Genomic DNA, 20,090 nt, shown 5'->3' with positions numbered 1-20,090 from the left:
AAGAGTTGGAGCTGTAATCAGAGAGGCCATATGGTTCCTCAGTAACATGTGTCACTTCCCCCTGCAGTCACTGCTGACACCAGAGCTCCACGATGGAGGTCTGAAAACATAATTTGTTTTCACTTTCTTGCAATGCATATCAAAGCTGGTAAATGTGCAGCTAGTTTTAATGACTGTATACTGCAGGGGTAACTAAAGGTACTAAATAAATATATTGGAGTAAAAGTACACGCCTCATTTACCTCTGTATTTTAGTGGGGTAGATGTCATAAGTAGCAAATAATTTAAGTAAAGTACAAGACCCTCAAAACTGTACTTAAGTACTGTACTTGAGTAAATCTACTTAGTTACTTTACACTACTGATCTTTATGCTAAGCTAAAAGAATCGGCTGATTGCATTCGTATTGAATGGATAGATATAAGCACTTACAAACTGTTATGATATAAGCCAGAAAGAAAATATATTCGTAATTTTCTAAATGTCAAGCGATTGCATTCAACTCAGGATGTGCAAACAAACTTCTTGTGTTATTCTGCATGTTAAGGTCAGACATCTAGAGTAAACAACAACAAACAAAAATGCATCTTTTCTTATTGGATACTTTAAATAGTACAGGTCAGTATTGCAATGTCAGCCAGAAAATATAACCCTGTCACAGCTAACTTTGTGCTAAGTCAATTCATTATTTTAAAGAAAAACATAGGAACGGTATTAATTTGTCATAAAACAAAACCACAAAATTCAGCCCTTCTCCGACAAATAATTTTTGTACAGTCCCTTAGGAGAAACCACTGAGTCGGATTGTTGATCGTGTGGTCAAGCTAACCCTGAAAAAAACACATAAGTGGAGCGAAAGGTTTCTGTGGCCACTTAAATCTCAAGTCAGAAATACTTTATTTATCCCGGGGGAAATTGGTTTTAGTGACAGTTGCCCCATTTTAGAATGAAATAATATAAAATATGAATATAACAAATATATAGATATAAAAATAGTTTACAAGATGCTAGAGTTGAAATGTGCACACTGTATTACAGTTAAACCTGCTGTAGCCTGATGGCAAAGTGGCCCCCGGGCTCTGATACCCGTGACACAGTCAACAGACAGTTTTATGACTTTGATGCCCTGCAGCTTCATGCGCACTGAGGCAGCAGGGCCATGCTTCCAGAACCCGAACAATAAACATAAAGATTGAAAATAGTTCATACTGTATCACTGTCATGGGCTGGTCCTGCAAAGGGATGGGGGCTGGAGAACAACAGTAAACTGTATAATCCCTGTTTTAAAAAAATCAGAGGCATGGTCAAATGAGAACGACAGCTGCACAATCACAGCCTTGTAGCTGATCTGGATCCCTAAAACAATCATTTTTTATGGCACTGAATCAGATCACTAATAATTTGAAGCGGACCGCTGAGTATTTTCTCTGTCAGCCGGAAAAAAAACCTATCGTTCTCTACGTTTTTAACCTTTCACAATAATGAGGATTCTTCATCTCTTCACTTTTTGCTTCGTGGGTGAGTTTAATTTAATAACATATTTTTTACATCATCAGAATCTTTTATTTGTTCAGGTTTGAATGCGGTATGCATTTATTGATCAGCTTCTCATGCACTGGTGGATTTACTCAAGTTCTACTTAAGTACAATTTTGAGTTTTGTCAGTATTTTATGACGCTACTTCATAATTCTAAGCACTACATTTTAGAAACCAATACTTTTTAACTTCACTACGTTTATTGGACAGCTTTAGTCACTAGCTAATTTTTAGATTTTTAGCTTTAACAAATTATCAATTTATAAATAAACTTTGAAATATAATTTAAGGTTAAACTTTGCAGCAGCTTTATAAAAAGCACTTACAATTTGCTCTTTATTTACCAGCTTTGACAAACACACTAGCACTTCAAAAATCACAATCCTTACACATAACATAACGCATAACTTTTGAAACTTTTACTGCTTAAGTAAGATTAAGAAAGCAATACAATTCAGTATTGCTACGTTTAGTGGTAAAAAACTACGAGTACTTCTTCCACCACTGGGTATAAAGTTTAAAATGGTCTTTATTTAAAAAAATCATTTAGTCTGAACACTACTTAAACCTTGCCATCATAACTTACATTTGCTTGCAAATGAACTTTAACAAGCAAGTAAACTGGATTTGTTTATGATATTGAATTTAGGATTATAATGAATATGTTTAAGTGGTATAATGTGAAAATAGTCAAGTAAGATACAAGGTAAAAGTTAAAAGTACAATGGTGGTAAGCCACAATTCAAATCCACCAAAAAAGGTGTGGCTGTAAAATTAACAAGCAGACATAATATTGTATTTATTTATCTTAATATGCTCCACTGTCAAGCTATTTAATGTCCTCCAACTGTGGATGTGTAGATATCATCATTATGTAACAAAGGCTCTTTGTTTGATAATGCAGTTGTGTGTGCTGAGGCTTCAGGAGTGCTGGAGGTGAGCGGCCATGTTGGAGAAGAGGTCTCCATCCTCTGTTCTGGTACCACCAACAACAGCTCTGAACACTACAACATGTACTTCTGCAAAGGACACTGCGCCAGAGAAAACATCCTGATTCAAACTGAGAGGAAGAGGTCGGCCGTCACCCGACAAGGAAGATACAGCATCGAGGTCAGCAGAGGGGATGGAGCCTTCAACGTGACCATAAAGAGGCTGAAAAGGTTGGACACAGGGACCTATCAATGCAGACTGGAGGAAACGTATAGAATGTTGCACCAGGAGGTCAATCTCAGAGTTGTAGATGGTAAGTTTATGGACAGAAAAAAGTTAGAAAATGGCTTGAGAGACTCATGCTTTTTCATTATACAAAGTGTGACATTCATCCTCATCATACAAATCTATTTAGCACTGTCACACTAAGCCAAATAAAAACTACCACCCTGAAGCCAAATGTTTCCATGTTACCTTAGATCCAACTTACTCTGTGACAAAATCTTTTGAAACCTGAAACTGAAGTTGCATTCAATAAATACAGAGGCTGTAGAGTGGAGGAAACCTATAGCATTTTGCACCAGGAGGTCAACCTCAGAATCGTTGATGTTTATTTTATGGGTGAATACATGGAGTCAGGAGTGGTTATTTTGTATGAAACAAAGGCCACAGTGTAAGCTGTCTTAATATAATATGACACGGTCATCTTGAACCACAACCTATAAAAATGACTGATTCTGTTCGCTGAATAAAACCAACCAACACTTTAAGTATAAATGTTACTGACAGATGGGTCTTGTTTTTAGTGGAAATTAATTATGATATGTACAGTAAGGTGAAACTTGAAGACTATAATACCATGTACGTTTTCTCATACGATTTTTAAATTTTTAAACTGATATGAGTGTACATGTGTGTTTGTGTGTTCATGTGTGTGCGTGAGGTACAAGGTACACACAGCAGCCCTTATAGTATGTTAAATGTTAATATTCATTAGACTTTATTTTGAAAGCTCATCCTCTAGTCATTCTTCATTTCTTAGTTTATTTAATGTGCTAGTGCTGCTAACATGTAAAGTAACATGCTTTGTGGTTACATGCAATTATGTTCTCTTTGCATCTGATGATAATGATAATAATAGCAATACAAATAAAAATAATTATAATAATATTGTGATGCTGTGAAATGGATTATTATGCTGTGAAATTCTCAGAACGTTGCAACCCTAGTTGTGATGCATCATATATCACGAGTTCACAATATTTCTTGCCAGTCATTCTCCTTCTGTTCTCCCACAGCCTCCCCTCTTCCTCTCGGGCCCCCTCCTTCCACCACCACCACCCCTCTGCAGACTGAAGCACAAGCTCTGCCCAAAGGCAGCTCTGCATCCAGCACTGCAGCGTCAGCATCAGCAGCAGCATCAACGCTGCCCACTACAAACCAGCCAACAGCCACCAAACTGAAAGGTATTTAACAGTCTCTGTTTGCAGCTGTTCTCCTATAGTAAGCTTCAAAACAGCATTATACCTTATTGGTCAGTTTATATAACAACTTAAGTCATCTTTCACTCCAAAGTGTGTATTGCTTTGTTTAACTTCACACGCTGAAGTTGGTTTGTTTCTCACCTTAAATGTGTTTCTATATGTATATATAGTGTGTGTCTGTGACCTATTCAAGTTCCAAAATGCAACAAGTGTGATGTGCAAACTTAACAACTTCCAAGCACATCACTACTTCCATGAAGTAGCAGACATCTTGTGTGGAGTAGAATTTGTATCTAGTTTATTTAACTGTTTTAAATGAAAAAACAAAACACATCAGACACTCTGAAAAAAAAACAAAACCTCTGGAACCAAATAAATTGAAATCGATTACCGTCATACTGAAAGATACTGTTTGCACAGCATTTAAACTACAATTTGATAATAGCCTAACAGAAATCTCATTAGTAATCGTAACAAATATATATCTCCTTTTACTGTCAGGAGGTGGCAAACTACTTTTTTTTAGGCATTACCATGCATGTTGCTGCTTTAACTCTTGAATTTCCCCACAGGGCTTAATAAAGGTACATTTTATCTTATGTATTAGAAATGATAAAAAAGGCATATATTGTTGTAACATGCTCCTATCAAGAGATAAAAACATACACAAATGTGTGGAATGTGCATGTGTTGATCCTGTGATGTGCATTTGAAAAATGAGCATGGTTTCCTTTACCATAGGAGGCCGAAAGAGTGTATTTTCAGTAATAAGTGGCTAAACATTTTTCTAAGGAAGACAAACTGATGTTTTACCAAGGGAAAAAAGGGGTGGCTGTTGGTTAATGTTCTTAACCAACAACTGAATGCTAAACATTAAAAAAATAACTTAGTATGATAATTAGATTTCTTGTTCAGAACATTTGTCTGCTGGAATGTAATCTCATTGTTCTGAATATCAAAGACTAAGTTGTCATCCTGTTATTGAATCAGCTGGATTGTCAGTAGCACAAATGACTGTCTGTTTGCAGACGCCACAGTGGTCATCATTGTTTCGGTGAGCCTGGCTCTTCTGGTTTGTGCCATTATACCTCTTATATTCTACGGACACTGCCGGAATAATGAGGGTGAGGAGACATGCTCAGAGACATGCATGCTCACACACACTGCTTACACTCTACAATGTTATCTGAAACCAAAACACAGCATTCACACATGTTTTTAAAGGTAATTTCGCCCATTTTTAAAATTCATAATTGGCTCTGCTTCGTAAATTAATTCTGAAAGATATTATGGATGACCCTGAGGTCACCAAGGAGAATATATTTTTTTCGGACTGAAAACATATTAAAATAAAAAAGGTAACTTAAGGAAAACAAACATTATTTTGGTCTACAAAATGTTCCCATTCAGAGCAGCTGCACACTTCAAGGATGGTGAAAACATTTTAAACATACTTCTCTCTTTTCCGGAATTGAGTAGCTCACATTCAAGATATTGATTGAACTTCCCTAGGCCAAAGAAAAAACATGAAGTATTCCTGAATTTAGGTGTCCCCTATGAATCTTGCTGCTTGTGTGTTTCAGATGGTCTAAATAAGAGTGAGGTAAGTCACCATCTTTTAACTTAAAACTTTTAATTTTGATTACATTTTTCACCTCTCACGGCTTTTCTAATGACTGAATCATATTTACTTATAGTCTGATTACTGTGAGGAAAATACAGATGGTGCTTCTACTCATGCTGCAGTGAGGCTGCAGACTTTAGATGCAGGATCTGATCCAGAGTCCAGTATTCCCGATCCCTCGCAGTATGCTGCTGTCTATCAGTCACTGGATCCAAAAACTCTGGACTGAGCAGGATTTATTCCTTTGAGCTGACAGCGAAACTCAACCGCCTTTGTGTATACAACATCAAATATCATGCAATCATTATGTTCTTGTGGGGGATAATTTCCTGTCAATCAGGCCACGGGGATTTGGCGTTGTGGCCCTCTTAGCTTCCTCCCTCCACTTGCATGACTATCATGACTATCTTCGAACTTGACATTAAGTTTGATCTCAGCTAAATGTATGTAAAGTTTTAGTTGTGCATCTTGCTTCATGGCCACACAAATATCTCAGACAGAAATACAGACATCTGGAAAGGCACTTGAATCAACTTCAGTGTTAGTTCCTTGAGGACTTTTTGCCATGAAGACACACCCAGGCTTAACGAAATAATGCAAATTGCATAGAAAGCACTGCTGGACTTACTACATCTTAGTAGTAACTTTCTGGAAGATTTAGGGGATCCTGTGCTTTATACAATTCAACATAGTGTTTGGTTAAGACCTGCAGAGGGTGCTACAGTACACGCAAGCAATGACTCAACATGTCACCTTTGCCCTTACCTATCACAACCCCCCTCAACAGCTCATTATTCCTTCAGAAACCTTAAATACCTGGTCTTGAACATAACATTTAAAACACTAAAAAAAGCTTGTTGTCCCCCATTTAATTTCTTCTTTGTGATCTCTTTGTGTATTTTTGTTATGGTGTTGTATGCCTCAATGTTATTTTTGTTTCTTCAGTGTAATTAAGATTATTAATTGCATGAAGTTTATTTTGGTAATTTAGACAGATCAAAATTAATAATAATTGTTGATGAAGATATTTAGTTTTCGTCAGATGCACCAGACTTTATGTTTACCTGAACTTTTTTCAGGTTTAAATTGAGACAATGAGTTTCATGTAGTCTTCACACTACTTCCTCCCTTCGCACAAGTCTTCTGAATAGTAATACGTGTAAGTTTCAGAGGGTGGGAGATGGTCTGTTGACCCATTTGTAACCTGTTGTTTTAATACCTCTGGATGTTCATCCTTCAGGATGGTAATTAGCCAGGAAATGTTTGGTTCCAAATAACGATGTCTGAAAATATTGCACATCCTGTATGCAACCACACATATGAAATATCAACTCATTCTTTTTGGGACAGTACCTCCACAGACTTTTTGGTGTGACCTATGTTTTACTGTACACTGAAAGCTAGATCATAAACCCAATCTGGATTTCTTTCTTTTATGTTGGTTGTTTTGATGATGTTATCCCTGTCAATAAAATGTGTCATCAGTTTTATACTTTTATACATACGGAACAGAAACCAAACCCTATCTGTGTTCAGGTGAAGTACATTTAATTTGTAACATGTTTTATTTAATTTGGTTTATGTTTTAATTTTTTTCATTTTGTTTTACATTGTATTTTTATGTTGTGCAAACTGTTCCTGTTGTTGAACATGTAAACATGCTGTTGTAATTTCCATTGTGTAGATAAAGTTTTTTTCAAAACCTTCGCCCACAGACGGAATAACCATCAGACACAAGTCTTACAGCTACACACTTGTTAAAGGTGATTGAACCGCAATGACTCATTAACAGTGTGTAAGGTCACTCTCCTCTATAATGTCTCCACATCTGCCACCTGTTGTTTTTTGCAACTGGAATCACACTTATCCATGCATACTCTATAAATGTTTTGGCTACATGCAATTTAGACAGCATCAAATTATTAATCACTTTTAGATGCCCTCTGACGTTAACACTAAAATGCTTTATTTAAAGTTTGAAGCAATAGTTTGATATTTTCTGGCAGGGAGCTGGTATACTGTAACCAAGGCAATAGCCTAAAGCTTGTAAGCTTAGCATAAAGACAGGAAACAGGGAGAAAAAGTTAACCCTCTGTCCAAAGGTACGAAATTGCACCTAACAGCGCCTTCAGTGCATTATTAATTACATGTATGTTGTTAAATCTTTACAAAGCAAAGGTATACAAAATAAGTTGCCTTCAGACAGAGCAATGTTAGCTATCCCAACATGTTTATGCTTACCTAAGCTAGCTTCTGATTACCTTCATATTAAACGCCAACTGTCAATGTCAAAATTCTTGTCTACTTTTCTTGATAATCACTGTGAAAGTATAAAACCATGGCAATTATTTATTATTATGAGTGAGTCCTTTTATTTTATCATTTGATACAACTCTATAATTAAATGTTTCAGGGATGAACAGTAGCTATGTATTTTATTTTAAATCTTTTGCACTATATTAACCTGTAGTGCTAAATACACATAATTGATAGCGCCTAAATTAAGTCTTGAAATGCATTGGAGAGAAAGGTCCTCTAACATTACCTCAGTCTATGTTTCTCTTCTCTTGGGGGTAGTGTCATGTCTACACCCCCTCATATGTTCTCTAAACAACAGGAAGTAGGTAGAAAATTGAGAGCTCACATACTGTAGATGAAATGTTATTTGCAAAAGGCTGTGCAGTAGTAGAACATGATGCACATTTAACCACTGCTTAGTTTATATTAAAAGTAGACGTCAAATCAATGTCAAGATCCAGGAAGGACTAACCAGAATAAAAAGACAACAGCACTGCCTCTTATCATTCAGAATGAATAACTTTTATGCCTTGTTTTGTCTTCTACATGGTAAGTGTTTTTTATTTCTATCATTCATTTCTGTATCCAAACAATTCAAATATGCTTTAACTGTTGTTGAATGATTTCATTTTGGCAGTTTTTAGGATAGATGGAATACGGATCAATGTAGAGGGAGTCGAGGGGGGAGATGTCTCTTTCCAGTGTTCACACAAACTTGCTTGGAAGAGCGATAAATACCTCTGCAAGGCTTCATGTAATAGAATTGAAGATAGAGTGGTTACTGTACAGTCTGGTGCAAGAGCCGAGTCGGGGAGGATAACTCTTGTGGACTCTGGGGACGGAGCCTTCTCCGTGACCTTCAGACAACTCCAGCTGTCAGACAAGGGGAGATACTGGTGTGCAGTGGACAGGATCGGTTTTGACACATACACTGAAGTACAGCTTACTGTTAAAGAAGGTATGTGTGTTATCTTGTCATTCACGCTGATATATTTCAAAATGTTTGTCCCTGCATTCATAAACACACATTTCTATCATTATGGATGGAATGTAAGAGAAGGTGTGTTTGCTAATTGCTGTACTTACAGAAAGTACAATTATGGTGCACTTGTACTTAACTTAAGTTTGTTACTTTATTCATTAACTTCACCACATCCATTACATTTCAGGAGAGATTATTGTGTGTTTTGCTCTGAATCCTGGGGAATAATACTTGCAACACTATTCTCCATACAGGTGTTACTAATGAGACAAGAACTGTCAAACCTAAACTTTCTCACACATGGACATATGAGAATAGGTCCAACTCAACACGGTTACCATCTGTAATGGAGACCAGCAGCCCTGCAATACTTTCAACAGGTTGGAAAAAAACAATGTGACTTCATACAGGTATGATTCGTATAGAAACATTTTTTTTCAAGTAATATACTGTCTGACCTTACAGCCACAAACAACATTAATGGAGGAGATCAGAACATCAGTTCAGGTGGGTTTCATTCTGAGCTGGAGAAGGATGCTTGTGGAAATGTAAAGTGCTTAGCCATCCATCCTTGTTCTTTTCATTTAGGCACCGTGTTGTACGCTACAGTTGGGCCACTAGGCTTGGTCACTATTGTAATGCTGGGAATGATCGTCAGGAAATGTAGACAGAGCTCAAAACCTCAAACCCGAGATTGCTCCAACTGCACAGACCTCGTCGGTGCAGACAAAAGAAAGGTATGAGATACAAACTTAACACATCAGGATGTTTAATCGCAAAACAACTGTCTTCCTAGAGAAACATGGCAATTTTTCTTGACATTGAGTTAAATAAAACTGACAACGATCAGGTTTCCTTTCCTGATTTCAGTGGTCAATGCACAACCAGGGGTTTTCTAAAATACTTTCTGCGCCATGGCAAGAAACACGCCATCAAAACCTCATACATCTCATACAAGAAAATGGTTCGCTTTTTTGGAGCTTTACAGGAGCTAATGGGTTTCCCCTGCCTTAAGTCTCTAAGCTCACGTGTATATGTTTTACTGAGAACAATTTGTACAGAGACACAGTTCAATTCCCCACAGTAGCATATATTACACAATATGATGATTTTTTAATTAATTTTGCCACTTTTCATCAGGCCACCTATGAGAACAATGAAATTGTTGAGCAAGGGAAGACGTTGAAAAATTCATCTCAGACGGTCTCCTGTACTCAGCACCCAAAGCGGGATCCACCAACATCTGCTTCCACAACACCTGACCTTCATATATATGAGAACATTTGCTGCTCTAAAGGCACTGAACATCCAAGATGCCCTGGGAATAACAATGGAGATGAACAGCATACTAACGCTGTGATTTACATCAAACCGTTACCACCTTTATCGGGAAGAACCGAACAGAGAACAGAAACTACAAATGCCAAATTTACAGAGAACTGTAAAAGCAATGCACACACCTCTCACTCCAGCGCTTCCACAGAAGTAATGCCAAGATCACGTAGGTTTGGTTTGGATTTATCAAAAACAGTGTGAGTTTGAGTATGATTGGTGGGATTTTAAAGTTTGACATTAATAGACAACTGAACTGTACTTTCTAATCTGCTTCTTTAGTGTTAACCCACATTCATCTTTCACTTTAAACTGGTTGTTACATGCCAGGCATGCTGTACTTGAGGTGTGGTTTCCCCTCCTGTTCTTTTCTCTTCTGCCCCTCTCTTCACTGCAGCTAATCAGCAGCTGATCAGTACCTGCTGGTGCACCAGAGACTGATGGCTGATTGGATCCCCTCACCCTGAGCTGGCCAATCAGCAGGCAGGGCTGGTCATAAAGAAATCAGCCAGGATGCTTTCTCTCTCTCTGACCTGGGCCTGCTACTGACACCATAGCCTGCATGACCATTTTTGGTAGTGTCTGATTCTAGAGAGAATCTTGTTTCTGTTTACTGTGAATGTGTGTGTGGTGGGAGGTGGAGGTGTTGGGTAAATTTGGGGTACCCTCTACATCTCATCACGTAGTTAAAACCTGTTAGACACACTAGGTTAGTGTATTGTTGCCACCCCTGTGTTTTGCTTTCCATCCTTAGTAGTGCCGCCTCCTCCTCCTCCTCCTCGGAGAACTTCTGGGAAAATATTCTGTTTTAAAAGGAATAAACCTTTGATAACTATCACTCTGACTCTCTCCGTTATTGGTTGTTGTGTGTTACTGTCCCCTGGTCCCCTAGACCTTGGTTGGGATGTAACACTGGTTCTGTCTTTGTATTATTTGAAAGTCAAGGAAAATATCAAACTAAACAAAAAAATTGCCTTCCATCTTCAGTTTCTTGTCCATTTGCAGCTACTTCAATAAAAAACTAATTTTAGATTACAAGGTGTAACCGTCTGAGTTGAACAAGATTCAAAGGTTACAGAGGAGACAAGTGTATGTTTTTTATGATCTTTTGTTGTAATTACTGCCTTATTCATGGAGCATCATACAGTCACTGAGATGATGGAGCATTGAAAATGTTTTTCAATTACAGGTAACTGAGTAAATAGCTAAGGCTATTTCATTAGCATTACGAAGGTGGACACTGCCGTTAACTGTTTTTATATTTCTTTCAAAGAAGTTGTAATAAAGATTACTTTTCTGTGGTGTTAGAAACTGAGATTCTAGTGAATTCTTGGAAATTACAAACTACATTCTGGCTCTATAGTCCACAGGGCAGTATGCTGTGCCAGTTTTTCTTTGTAGGTCAGCTCAGGATACATCTCAGTGTTAATCAGTGTGTGAGTATGGATAGGGCTGATGCTGACTCCTAGTGGTCATATTTATAAAGACAGTCTGGCTGAACACCAACACAACTCACCAAATTATAATTTCCAGGACATTAATGTTAAAATTTGAAAATTCTGCATGTACTAGTATGGGGCAACATCTTAAGGACGACTTTTTTATAAAGAGGTGAAATGAAAGGACGTTGATGGCTTGCTTTTAGCCAGAATGATACACTATTGAGTATTGTATAGATTTCTGTCTAATCAGCATTTCTGACATCCATTTCATATTGGATGTCATATTGTTATGATTAGACTGAAAGATGTGTTTCTACTTTGGGACTTTTGGTTTAGAACAGGGGTGTTTCCACTGAGGGCCACGTATAGTAAAATATATTAAGTGCGGAGCCCTTCATTAGAGATGAGGTATATTGCCAATCAATCAAATGTAGGAAAATTATGCTTGATACTTGAATATGCTTTAAGAAGAAAAAGAAAACTGCCTACATCAAAGCTTTCCATAGGTTGTCATTTATTTTGTTACAAAAAGTGTTTGCAGCTCAGGCCTTAAAACAGAAGCCTCAGAATATTTATAACAAGGGGAAATAGGAAGCGTCAATTTCAAGCTTGTTATTATATTATTAATAAGTGATTGGACTAAGATTTGTTAGAAAACGTCTTCAAATTTAATTTACTGAATTTATTTGAAAATTGAGCTTATTAACACATGAATACTTTGCAAAATTTGAAGAAGTACAATATAACACAAGCACAAGTTTCATGTGTAGGCCATATTCCATTATACTTTTAGAATTCGGGTCAATTAAAAATGGACCAGGTCGTAGTTTGGACTCCCCTGGTTTAGTGTAATACTTCTTCTAGTCTCCTCCTCCATCAGAATAATAATTAAAGCAAACTCCAAACGCTCGCCTTTCATGGCATTCCTTTTATCTTTAAGTTGCATGGATAGATGGACAGAGTGGGACATTGGTGAACGGATAAATACACAACATGTTTAATAGCGTCAGCCTTGATTTATCTTTCAGCTTTCACAACCTTTTAAACACGTTATCATTAAATACACATCTTCATATCTACATGAACTTGTTAGTGGAATTCAAATAAAAAGTATTGCAGCCTTTTGTTACACAAAATAATGTTAATAATAGTAAATGTTTAGACGAAACCATAACAGGTGCTAGCTTTAAACAAAACACACTTTATGGAAAGGTTTATAAAATGCGAGGGCAACAATCTTCCTCCTGAGACCCGCCTGTCACCGAATATAAACGTTGACATTTATTTTTATCAAAATTATGATTTCTGGGTGACCTTCTGTGGATAAAAGGCCACTCTTTTGATTCACCCAACCCGTCGTGATTTTACATTCATAGGCTGAAGGTTATGTGGTGAAATGTTTTTCACATAAAAGAGGAAGAGGTTTAAACACATGGACATGAAAGCACCGGAGAGATCACACAGACAGTCTTTAGTCCAGGTTGCTGCCTCATTGTGCAGCAAGGGAAGAAGCTGAGCGTGTGGACTGAACATTAACTGGGAGTGATGGGAGCGACCTGTATTTCATGGAGAACAACTACAACCATCATCATCACTCTTCTACAAATCCAAGGTGGGCCGCTTTTCTTTCGGTTGTTCAAAGCTGATGAAAAAGACTATACATTTGTCAAAACATTTTTTAAAAACACTTTTATAGTTATATAGCTAACAACAATTTTGTTTCACTGACAGGACTGATCAGTGTCCAGACTACAGTTACCGGTGTAGAAGGCCAGACGGTTGACATCAAATGTGAATATGAAAATGGCCATAAGCGCAAGGTTAAATCCTTCTCCAATGACAAGGATATGATCCTGATAAAGACTGAAAAACATGCGCAGTGGGTTAGAAATGGAAGTTTCTCTCTTTACGACAACACCACCGGAGCCTTCTTCATCGTCAGGTTGGACCAGCTCACCTCAAGCGACAGCGGGACATACAGGTGTGGGGTGGACCTACCGCCTGATCATATCAGTTTCATACAGCTGAAAGTTCCCCGAGGTACAGTATGGCGTCGTATAGGATAAATATTTTAACTGCTGGTGTGGTCCTAAGTTATGCACATTCAACCATATGCACAACTACCGTTTTATTTTCTAGTGAGTGCTTCATAATTATAGATAGCTAACCAACCCATGTGAGTGGTGTAGTTTCAGTTCAACTGGTGATTTCGATCTGAAATCGTCGGGCCTCATACCATAAATGAGAACTAAGAACTGATACCTTTCTCACGCATGTTCCTTTTTTTTTTTAAAGATCTGTAGTTCTGTTAAACAGACACACACACACACACACACACACACACACACACACACACACACACACACACACACACACACACACACACACACACACACACACACACACACACACACACACACACACACACACACACACACACACAGGTTTGATCTCATAGTCCTTTTAATTTAGGAATATTCGGTTCAAGTCCTGAATTGTAGATTCATAAACTGAAAGAGACAAAAAGTAAAAAAGTAAATAGTGCATTTTCTTCTGAATTGTACTCCAGAAGTTAACTCTATGTACATTATTTGTATTTTTTGTGTATAAGTACTTTTGTGTTCTTTTTATTTGTGTTTTCCAGTTCCTGGATCAACTTTCTTATCAAATCACCTTGATGTGGACAGTGAGTAATGTTTGTGTGTTCATCCGTTCTCATAGTGCATATCCTCGTGTGCGAGTGAATCCTCCAGATAAACTTCAGTTGTTCTCTGCTGCAGAATTCCACCTGCCGCTGTTTGTGACTGCAACGATGTGTTTGGCAGCCATGCTGTTTATATGTCTGTTTACATGTTGTCTTCGGCTGGCTGTTAAACAGCGAAGATCCATCCCACGCCAAAAGAGAGAGGTTTGTCGAAAACTTAAAGAGGTCCTTTTATGATTTTTTGGGTTTACCTTTCCTGTAGTGCGTTATATTGGTTTCTTTGCATGTAAATGGTCTGCAAAGGCTAAAATCCCAATGTTCCCTCCAGAGCGAGTTTCTTTCCTACACCCCCCTGATTTCTGTTTATCCAACAGGAGTCATCTGACTACGAGACAATGACGCCTGGTGTAATAACTGACCCGGAAGTCCGCTTTTCTCCTGCAGATTGCGATGATATTTCAGCTCTTCCACCGCCATCACCTGACCTCTGCTCCCATTTCACCTCAAAGAATCGCGAGTCCACTGTCACTCTCGGCCTTAGTGAGTATGTGGATGTGGATGTACCAAAGCACATCTGCCAGTACCAAGGTCTGGATCTCAGTCGGTTAGAGGATCACGTCTATTACAGCCTTCATGGAAATAGCCATCCTAAAGATGGACCTCTTGGAGTCAAAAATGTGATTAACTCATGATACTGATGAAGGATAATTCAAGGTTGATTACATCTCAAGTTTATTGTAAGTTATTGCTTATTTTTGTTATTTCTAAAGAGGAAATTGGTTGTTAATGGAGAGGGAGTTTAACAAAATGACTCATCAGGAAAGCAAGACAGAAATATGATGGACACCGCAACGCTTCTTACAGCCAATTTGGATAAAGAAACAGACAGCAGTACTACCATCATCTTCAGCTTTTATACCGATCAGCACCAGGACACCAGAAGTGATAACTAAGATAATATTTACACGTCACCGTTTCATAAGACTCTCAGATCCAACTCGAAGGTTTATTACAATGTCTGAACTCAGTGCTGATCGTCTTCACTGTTAAGTTCACTATCTTATACGCTCTAAGAGTTATTAAACCCAGCGCTCACATATTTCTGTAAATTCACAGGTTGTTGTCCACTTATTGTTTGAATAGTTTGGATTGTTTTTGTTCACATTTATGCAAGACGATAACAATATAGGAATAATGTTGTTAACTCCTCTACAAGATTATGTCTTCAAATAATACAGCATTGTCATTAGATAATAGATGTTATGCTAATAAAAAATGCATTGCATGTTGTATGTAATACACATAGTTTATTCGTCATGTACTTTGTTATATTCTGTGAATGTTTTTTTGGTTGACTTAAGAGTTGGTAAAGCTATGAAACATATTCACACACACACACACACACACACACACACACACACACACACACACACACACACACACACACACACACACACACACACACACACACACACACACACACACACACACACACACACACACACACACACACACACACACACACACACACACACACACACACACACACACACATACACACACACAAAGACTGAAACTGAGAAGGTGATGTGAGAAAAGGAAGAGCCTAGGTGGAAAAGTCAAATGGCTCTAACTTAACACTACACACCTTATTATGAACATCATTACTTCCTGGTTCATGTGGGGCTCCAGTTTTGTTTCTTGATGAGAATGAAAGGGGTATTTGACTCCAATTATTCTAGTATCAGTCAAAACAAGTTTATTGGGTGTATGATCTAATGATTGTTGTGCATTACAAAATGCCTCTGCAGGGTTTATCATTGATAATTCTGGGATGATCAATCAACATGGGGAAAACATCTGCATCATCAAAAGCCTGGGTGGAGGGCCTGGAGACCAACACATCGGTGAGGACGTCCATACATACATCGTCAGTCTGCTGCAACACAGAGGCAGCCGCCCAGCCCGAGAGACAACTTAGATCAAGTCAAAAGTCAAAGACAAGTTTATTGTCAATCTTTCAGTTTGTGTGTACAGACAGAGAGATCGAGATACCGTTTCCAACAATCCAGAGGTATAAAAAAGTAAAAGCAAATGTATATAAAACATATATAAAATACGTATATATACATACAAACTTGTACACCCAAATTTATATATATATGTACACACACACTTGAAAAGGCATAAATAAAAGAACAGAAGTCAATATATACAAAATAACAGTTACTTCTAATACTAACACAATATGATGATCATATGTTCATACAGATTTTTTGTTGTTTGAGGTTCATAAGCAAGTTTGAATATTCCATTAAGATGTTATCCCTTGCTTGTGAAATAATACACAGTATCAGGTAGATCACTAAAATACCTGCAGCCTGGGTATTAATAGCTGATATTTTAATAATTGTTAATCCAAAGACAAAAGGGCCATTGTGCAGTTGTTCTCTGAAGCACAGCCTTATTTGTTTTTGCGTGAGAGGAAGAGATCATGGGTTGCAGCAGGTAAAGAATAATTCAGATAACGAGTCAGCGTTCTCCACGTCCATCTCTCTAGCCATCTTTCAGTGTTTCTCTTCTCCCTCCTTTTCCGTTTCTCTATCCCTGCATAAAAAAAACTACAACCTCATTTTGAAATGCAAATGTTTCATGTGTCAGCTTCTCTAAGAGACACATTCATATTTCACAGAGAGACAGTGGATCACTGATGTCATGACAAATGATACCAAAGACATTTACTAAATTTAGCAAAAGTATTTGATAAATGTACCATTACTATTTGATAGTGGTTTTAAACTATAGTAAGGTCGAAAAAACAGGACTGAGATGATGAGGATATCACTGACATTCATTATTTTCTTAATGACAGGTAACTATGTTTTTCTGTTTGTCTTTAATGAGTATGTTTGGCAAAGACCAGTTGACTGTTTCATGATGAAAGAATTTTATTTTCTTCCATTTGTTAAAAAAAAACATAGTGTGAGTAGTGCACAATGAAACAGTATTTCAAACCTGCAAAATAGTTTTTACAAATGTGCAAACTTGTCTGATGTCAAAAATCAAATACCATTTGTGATTATTCTATTGTTATTGTTATTTATTTATTAAGGATTTGTAGATAAGTTTAGAGTAGATTTCAGAAGAAAATGCTCTATTTACTTCTATATATATATATATATATATATATATTTACTTTTACAACCTTTTTGTTACCTTGCAGTTTATGAATCTACAAAAACATACATTTCAGCTTATGATGAAATCTACTATAAACTGAAGGAATTATAGAATGTTAATACATTAAATGTCTGTTGCTGAGTAGAAAGTACAGACCATAAGTATATTTAAAAAAAAGATTTAATTAAATTCCTAAAGATCATAATTTCTTTTAAGTGTGTTATACAACTAAAACAATAATGTGTGTGTGTGTGTGTGTGTGTGTGTGTGTGTGTGTGTGTGTGTGTGTGTGTGTGTGTGTGTGTGTGTGTGTGTGTGTGTGTGTGTGTGTGTGTGTGTGTGTGTACCAATCTATCAGCAACACCACCTCTGTGCACACAAGCCACAAACAAGGAAGGTATTTTACACATTTCTTTACTTTTTGCTATGTACATTTCTTTAAGAAGTCGTTTCTCTTTTGCTTGCCGAAAAATATATTTTCAGTAGGCTAAGCTATACTTTTATTGGAGTTTGATTGTAGATCTACTCTGCTGTACATGCTACACTCTTTGATTTAAGCTGTGAAGGAATTAATCTACACTTATAGGTATTTCTTTTGCTATTTCAAATAAAGGACAGTATAATTAAACCTGGAGCAGACTGAGAAGGACTTTGCTTGTTATTCTATGTAATAATAACAATACACATGCTAATATGTAGAAGAAAGTTACCTTTATGCAGGAATCTTGAACACAAATAAACTCTTCTGAAAGATTCTTAAACATCTTCAACTCTTGTCTCTTTGTTCCAGAAAAAGGAAAAGATGCAACTTCTTTAACAGCTGGCATTGCGGTGGGCTGTGTGGCTTTACTGACAATTGTGCTTGTGCTGATACTATGCAGACACAAACTCCCCAGGACAAAAGGTAAGGGACGGAAAAGTAGCAAATGAAGCACTTACACTATAATCTTTATATGAATTTGTGGTTAAAAAAATATTCTTCTTATAATATATTCTATGTTTATTATTGGCAAAAGGATTGTGGGTAAAGTAAAGTAATGTTAATATATCTACTTACAAAACAGATGCTAATGCTGAATAACAGAAGTATAGGGGCAAACATAAAAAAATGCTTGATCAGGAATATGATTTTGACTCTGATGGCAAATTGATAAAAACATAATCTTGTTATTTGTATTTATTCAAATTAGTTTTGTTTTTTTCTCAGCGTGTTGTGCTGCAGATGAATCATCAGAGCTGAGGACAACTGCTGAACATAACAGAGAGGTGTGTGTGTGTGTGTGTGTGTGTGTGTGTGTGTGTGTGTGTGTGTGTGTGTGTGTGTGTGTGTGTGTGTGTGTGTGTGTGTGTGTGTGTGTGTGTGTGTGTGTGTGTCGGTGTGTGTCGGTGTGTGTCGGTGTGTCGCTGTTTTGTGTTCATGAGTTTGCATATCAGCTCCATCGTTCACGCTGCTCCTCTTCATCCTCTGCAGGAAATCCCTGAAGTTCGACTGTATGAGGAAATACAGATGTCGAACCAGCAGGCAAACTCAGGAAACACTCTGCCATCCGTCTATGCCACCATTAATCCTCCGGCTGACCCGCTCCACTATGCAAGCGTCAATTTTAAGACAGACTCTGACTTGGCATTGACAGACAAGAATACTGACACAAATAAGAACGGAACCTTGGCCAGCGACTACTCCTCTATAAGTCCATTTCAGGGTCTCACTCAACCTCCTCCATTAACAGAGCAGACTCTTTACTCTACAATCAGAAAGTCTGAGCAATAATGAGACAGACTTTCACCTGTTACTGTTGAAGGGACATTTCACCCCAGAAACTAAATATATATATACTTATTCCCCATACCTGTAGTGCTGTTTGGGTCATTCCAGAAGTGGAGGACATTTAGCCTCATGGCTAAGTAGTTATTTAATGAGACGTATATGTGAATATTAATCTTACTATGCTCAAAATATGATAAATAAAATCTTGTTTGAGGAAACTGCTCTTTCATTCTTTTCATTTCAATTTTTCATTTATTGATTATTTTCCAAACCTCTTCCAGCTACTTACAATTCAACACTGAGCAATACACTTGCCATTGTTACTCAAGTTGCAACGTTTTGCACAAACATCTGCTGATTTTTTCATACAACTATTCATATAAAATAGAAGGTGTACTAAAATCCAACAAAAGGGCCGTCTTGTTCTGTGTAGTAATACAATTCTTCATCGATATGGAGCCATTTGGTCATATGATCTGGAGGTTACTGAAAAAAAATCTAAAATGTTAAACAAAAATTGCAACATTTCCATAAAGAATAATTGAAAATGTATTTAGAGCTGATAAAATGTAATCAGTGTAGTTTGCTAACATATAGTGTTATGTTACTTTGAATGAGCACTAAACCTAAAAGCCTGCATTGTTTTTATTACAATACCAAAAGTACCGTTAAAGAGTTTTAAAGAACTAACAGAGCAAAAAAAACAACAACAAAAAGACAGGCCTTTTATTTGTATAATACACAATACAACATAAAAAGTGATGCTTTAAAAAACAAACAAAACAACAGGAGTAATAACAGAAAATGATT

At 37.1% G+C, this 20,090-nt stretch overlaps 3 protein-coding genes and 1 long non-coding RNA gene across 6 annotated transcripts; all 4 read left to right on the top strand.

The window, feature by feature from the left end:
* Positions 1-104: 104 nt before the first annotated feature.
* LOC134865255 (hepatitis A virus cellular receptor 1-like) lies at positions 105-7,868 on the top strand. 3 transcript variants are annotated; one of them, XM_063884739.1, is made up of 6 exons: positions 105-1,517; positions 2,441-2,779; positions 3,765-3,932; positions 4,979-5,074; positions 5,534-5,553; positions 5,697-7,868. In XM_063884739.1, the coding sequence occupies exons 1-6, from the start codon at positions 1,481-1,483 to the stop codon at positions 5,697-5,699; spliced, it is 663 nt and encodes a 220-aa protein (XP_063740809.1). In that variant the 5' UTR covers positions 105-1,480; the 3' UTR covers positions 5,700-7,868. The 3 variants fall into 3 exon arrangements, with proteins under 3 accessions (XP_063740809.1, XP_063740807.1, XP_063740808.1); XM_063884737.1 differs by having other exon boundaries at positions 5,648-7,868; XM_063884738.1 differs by lacking the exon at positions 4,979-5,074 and having other exon boundaries at positions 5,648-7,868.
* Positions 7,869-8,073: 205 nt separating this feature from the next.
* LOC134865253 (uncharacterized) lies at positions 8,074-11,024 on the top strand. Its single transcript, XM_063884734.1, has 6 exons — positions 8,074-8,421; positions 8,510-8,830; positions 9,109-9,234; positions 9,320-9,361; positions 9,443-9,591; positions 9,995-11,024. Exons 1-6 carry the CDS (start codon positions 8,385-8,387, stop codon positions 10,388-10,390), a joined length of 1,071 nt encoding a protein of 356 aa, XP_063740804.1. The 5' UTR covers positions 8,074-8,384; the 3' UTR covers positions 10,391-11,024.
* Positions 11,025-13,065: 2,041 nt separating this feature from the next.
* Positions 13,066-15,637, top strand: LOC134865254 (CMRF35-like molecule 8). The gene is made up of 5 exons (XM_063884735.1): positions 13,066-13,240; positions 13,360-13,668; positions 14,273-14,314; positions 14,409-14,536; positions 14,707-15,637. The coding sequence occupies exons 1-5, from the start codon at positions 13,174-13,176 to the stop codon at positions 15,022-15,024; spliced, it is 864 nt and encodes a 287-aa protein (XP_063740805.1). The 5' UTR covers positions 13,066-13,173; the 3' UTR covers positions 15,025-15,637.
* Positions 15,638-16,992: 1,355 nt separating this feature from the next.
* LOC134865110 (uncharacterized) lies at positions 16,993-19,457 on the top strand. Its single transcript, XR_010165896.1, has 5 exons — positions 16,993-17,204; positions 17,871-17,909; positions 18,303-18,416; positions 18,720-18,778; positions 18,984-19,457. It is a non-coding gene; the product is annotated as an uncharacterized LOC134865110 (long non-coding RNA).
* Positions 19,458-20,090: the final 633 nt, after the last annotated feature.

This window comes from Eleginops maclovinus, chromosome 5, assembly GCF_036324505.1.
Source record: "Eleginops maclovinus isolate JMC-PN-2008 ecotype Puerto Natales chromosome 5, JC_Emac_rtc_rv5, whole genome shotgun sequence".
NCBI lineage: Eukaryota > Metazoa > Chordata > Actinopteri > Perciformes > Eleginopidae > Eleginops > Eleginops maclovinus.
Note: the sequence above shows the minus strand (reverse complement) of the source record. Positions and strands in the feature narration are given on the sequence as shown.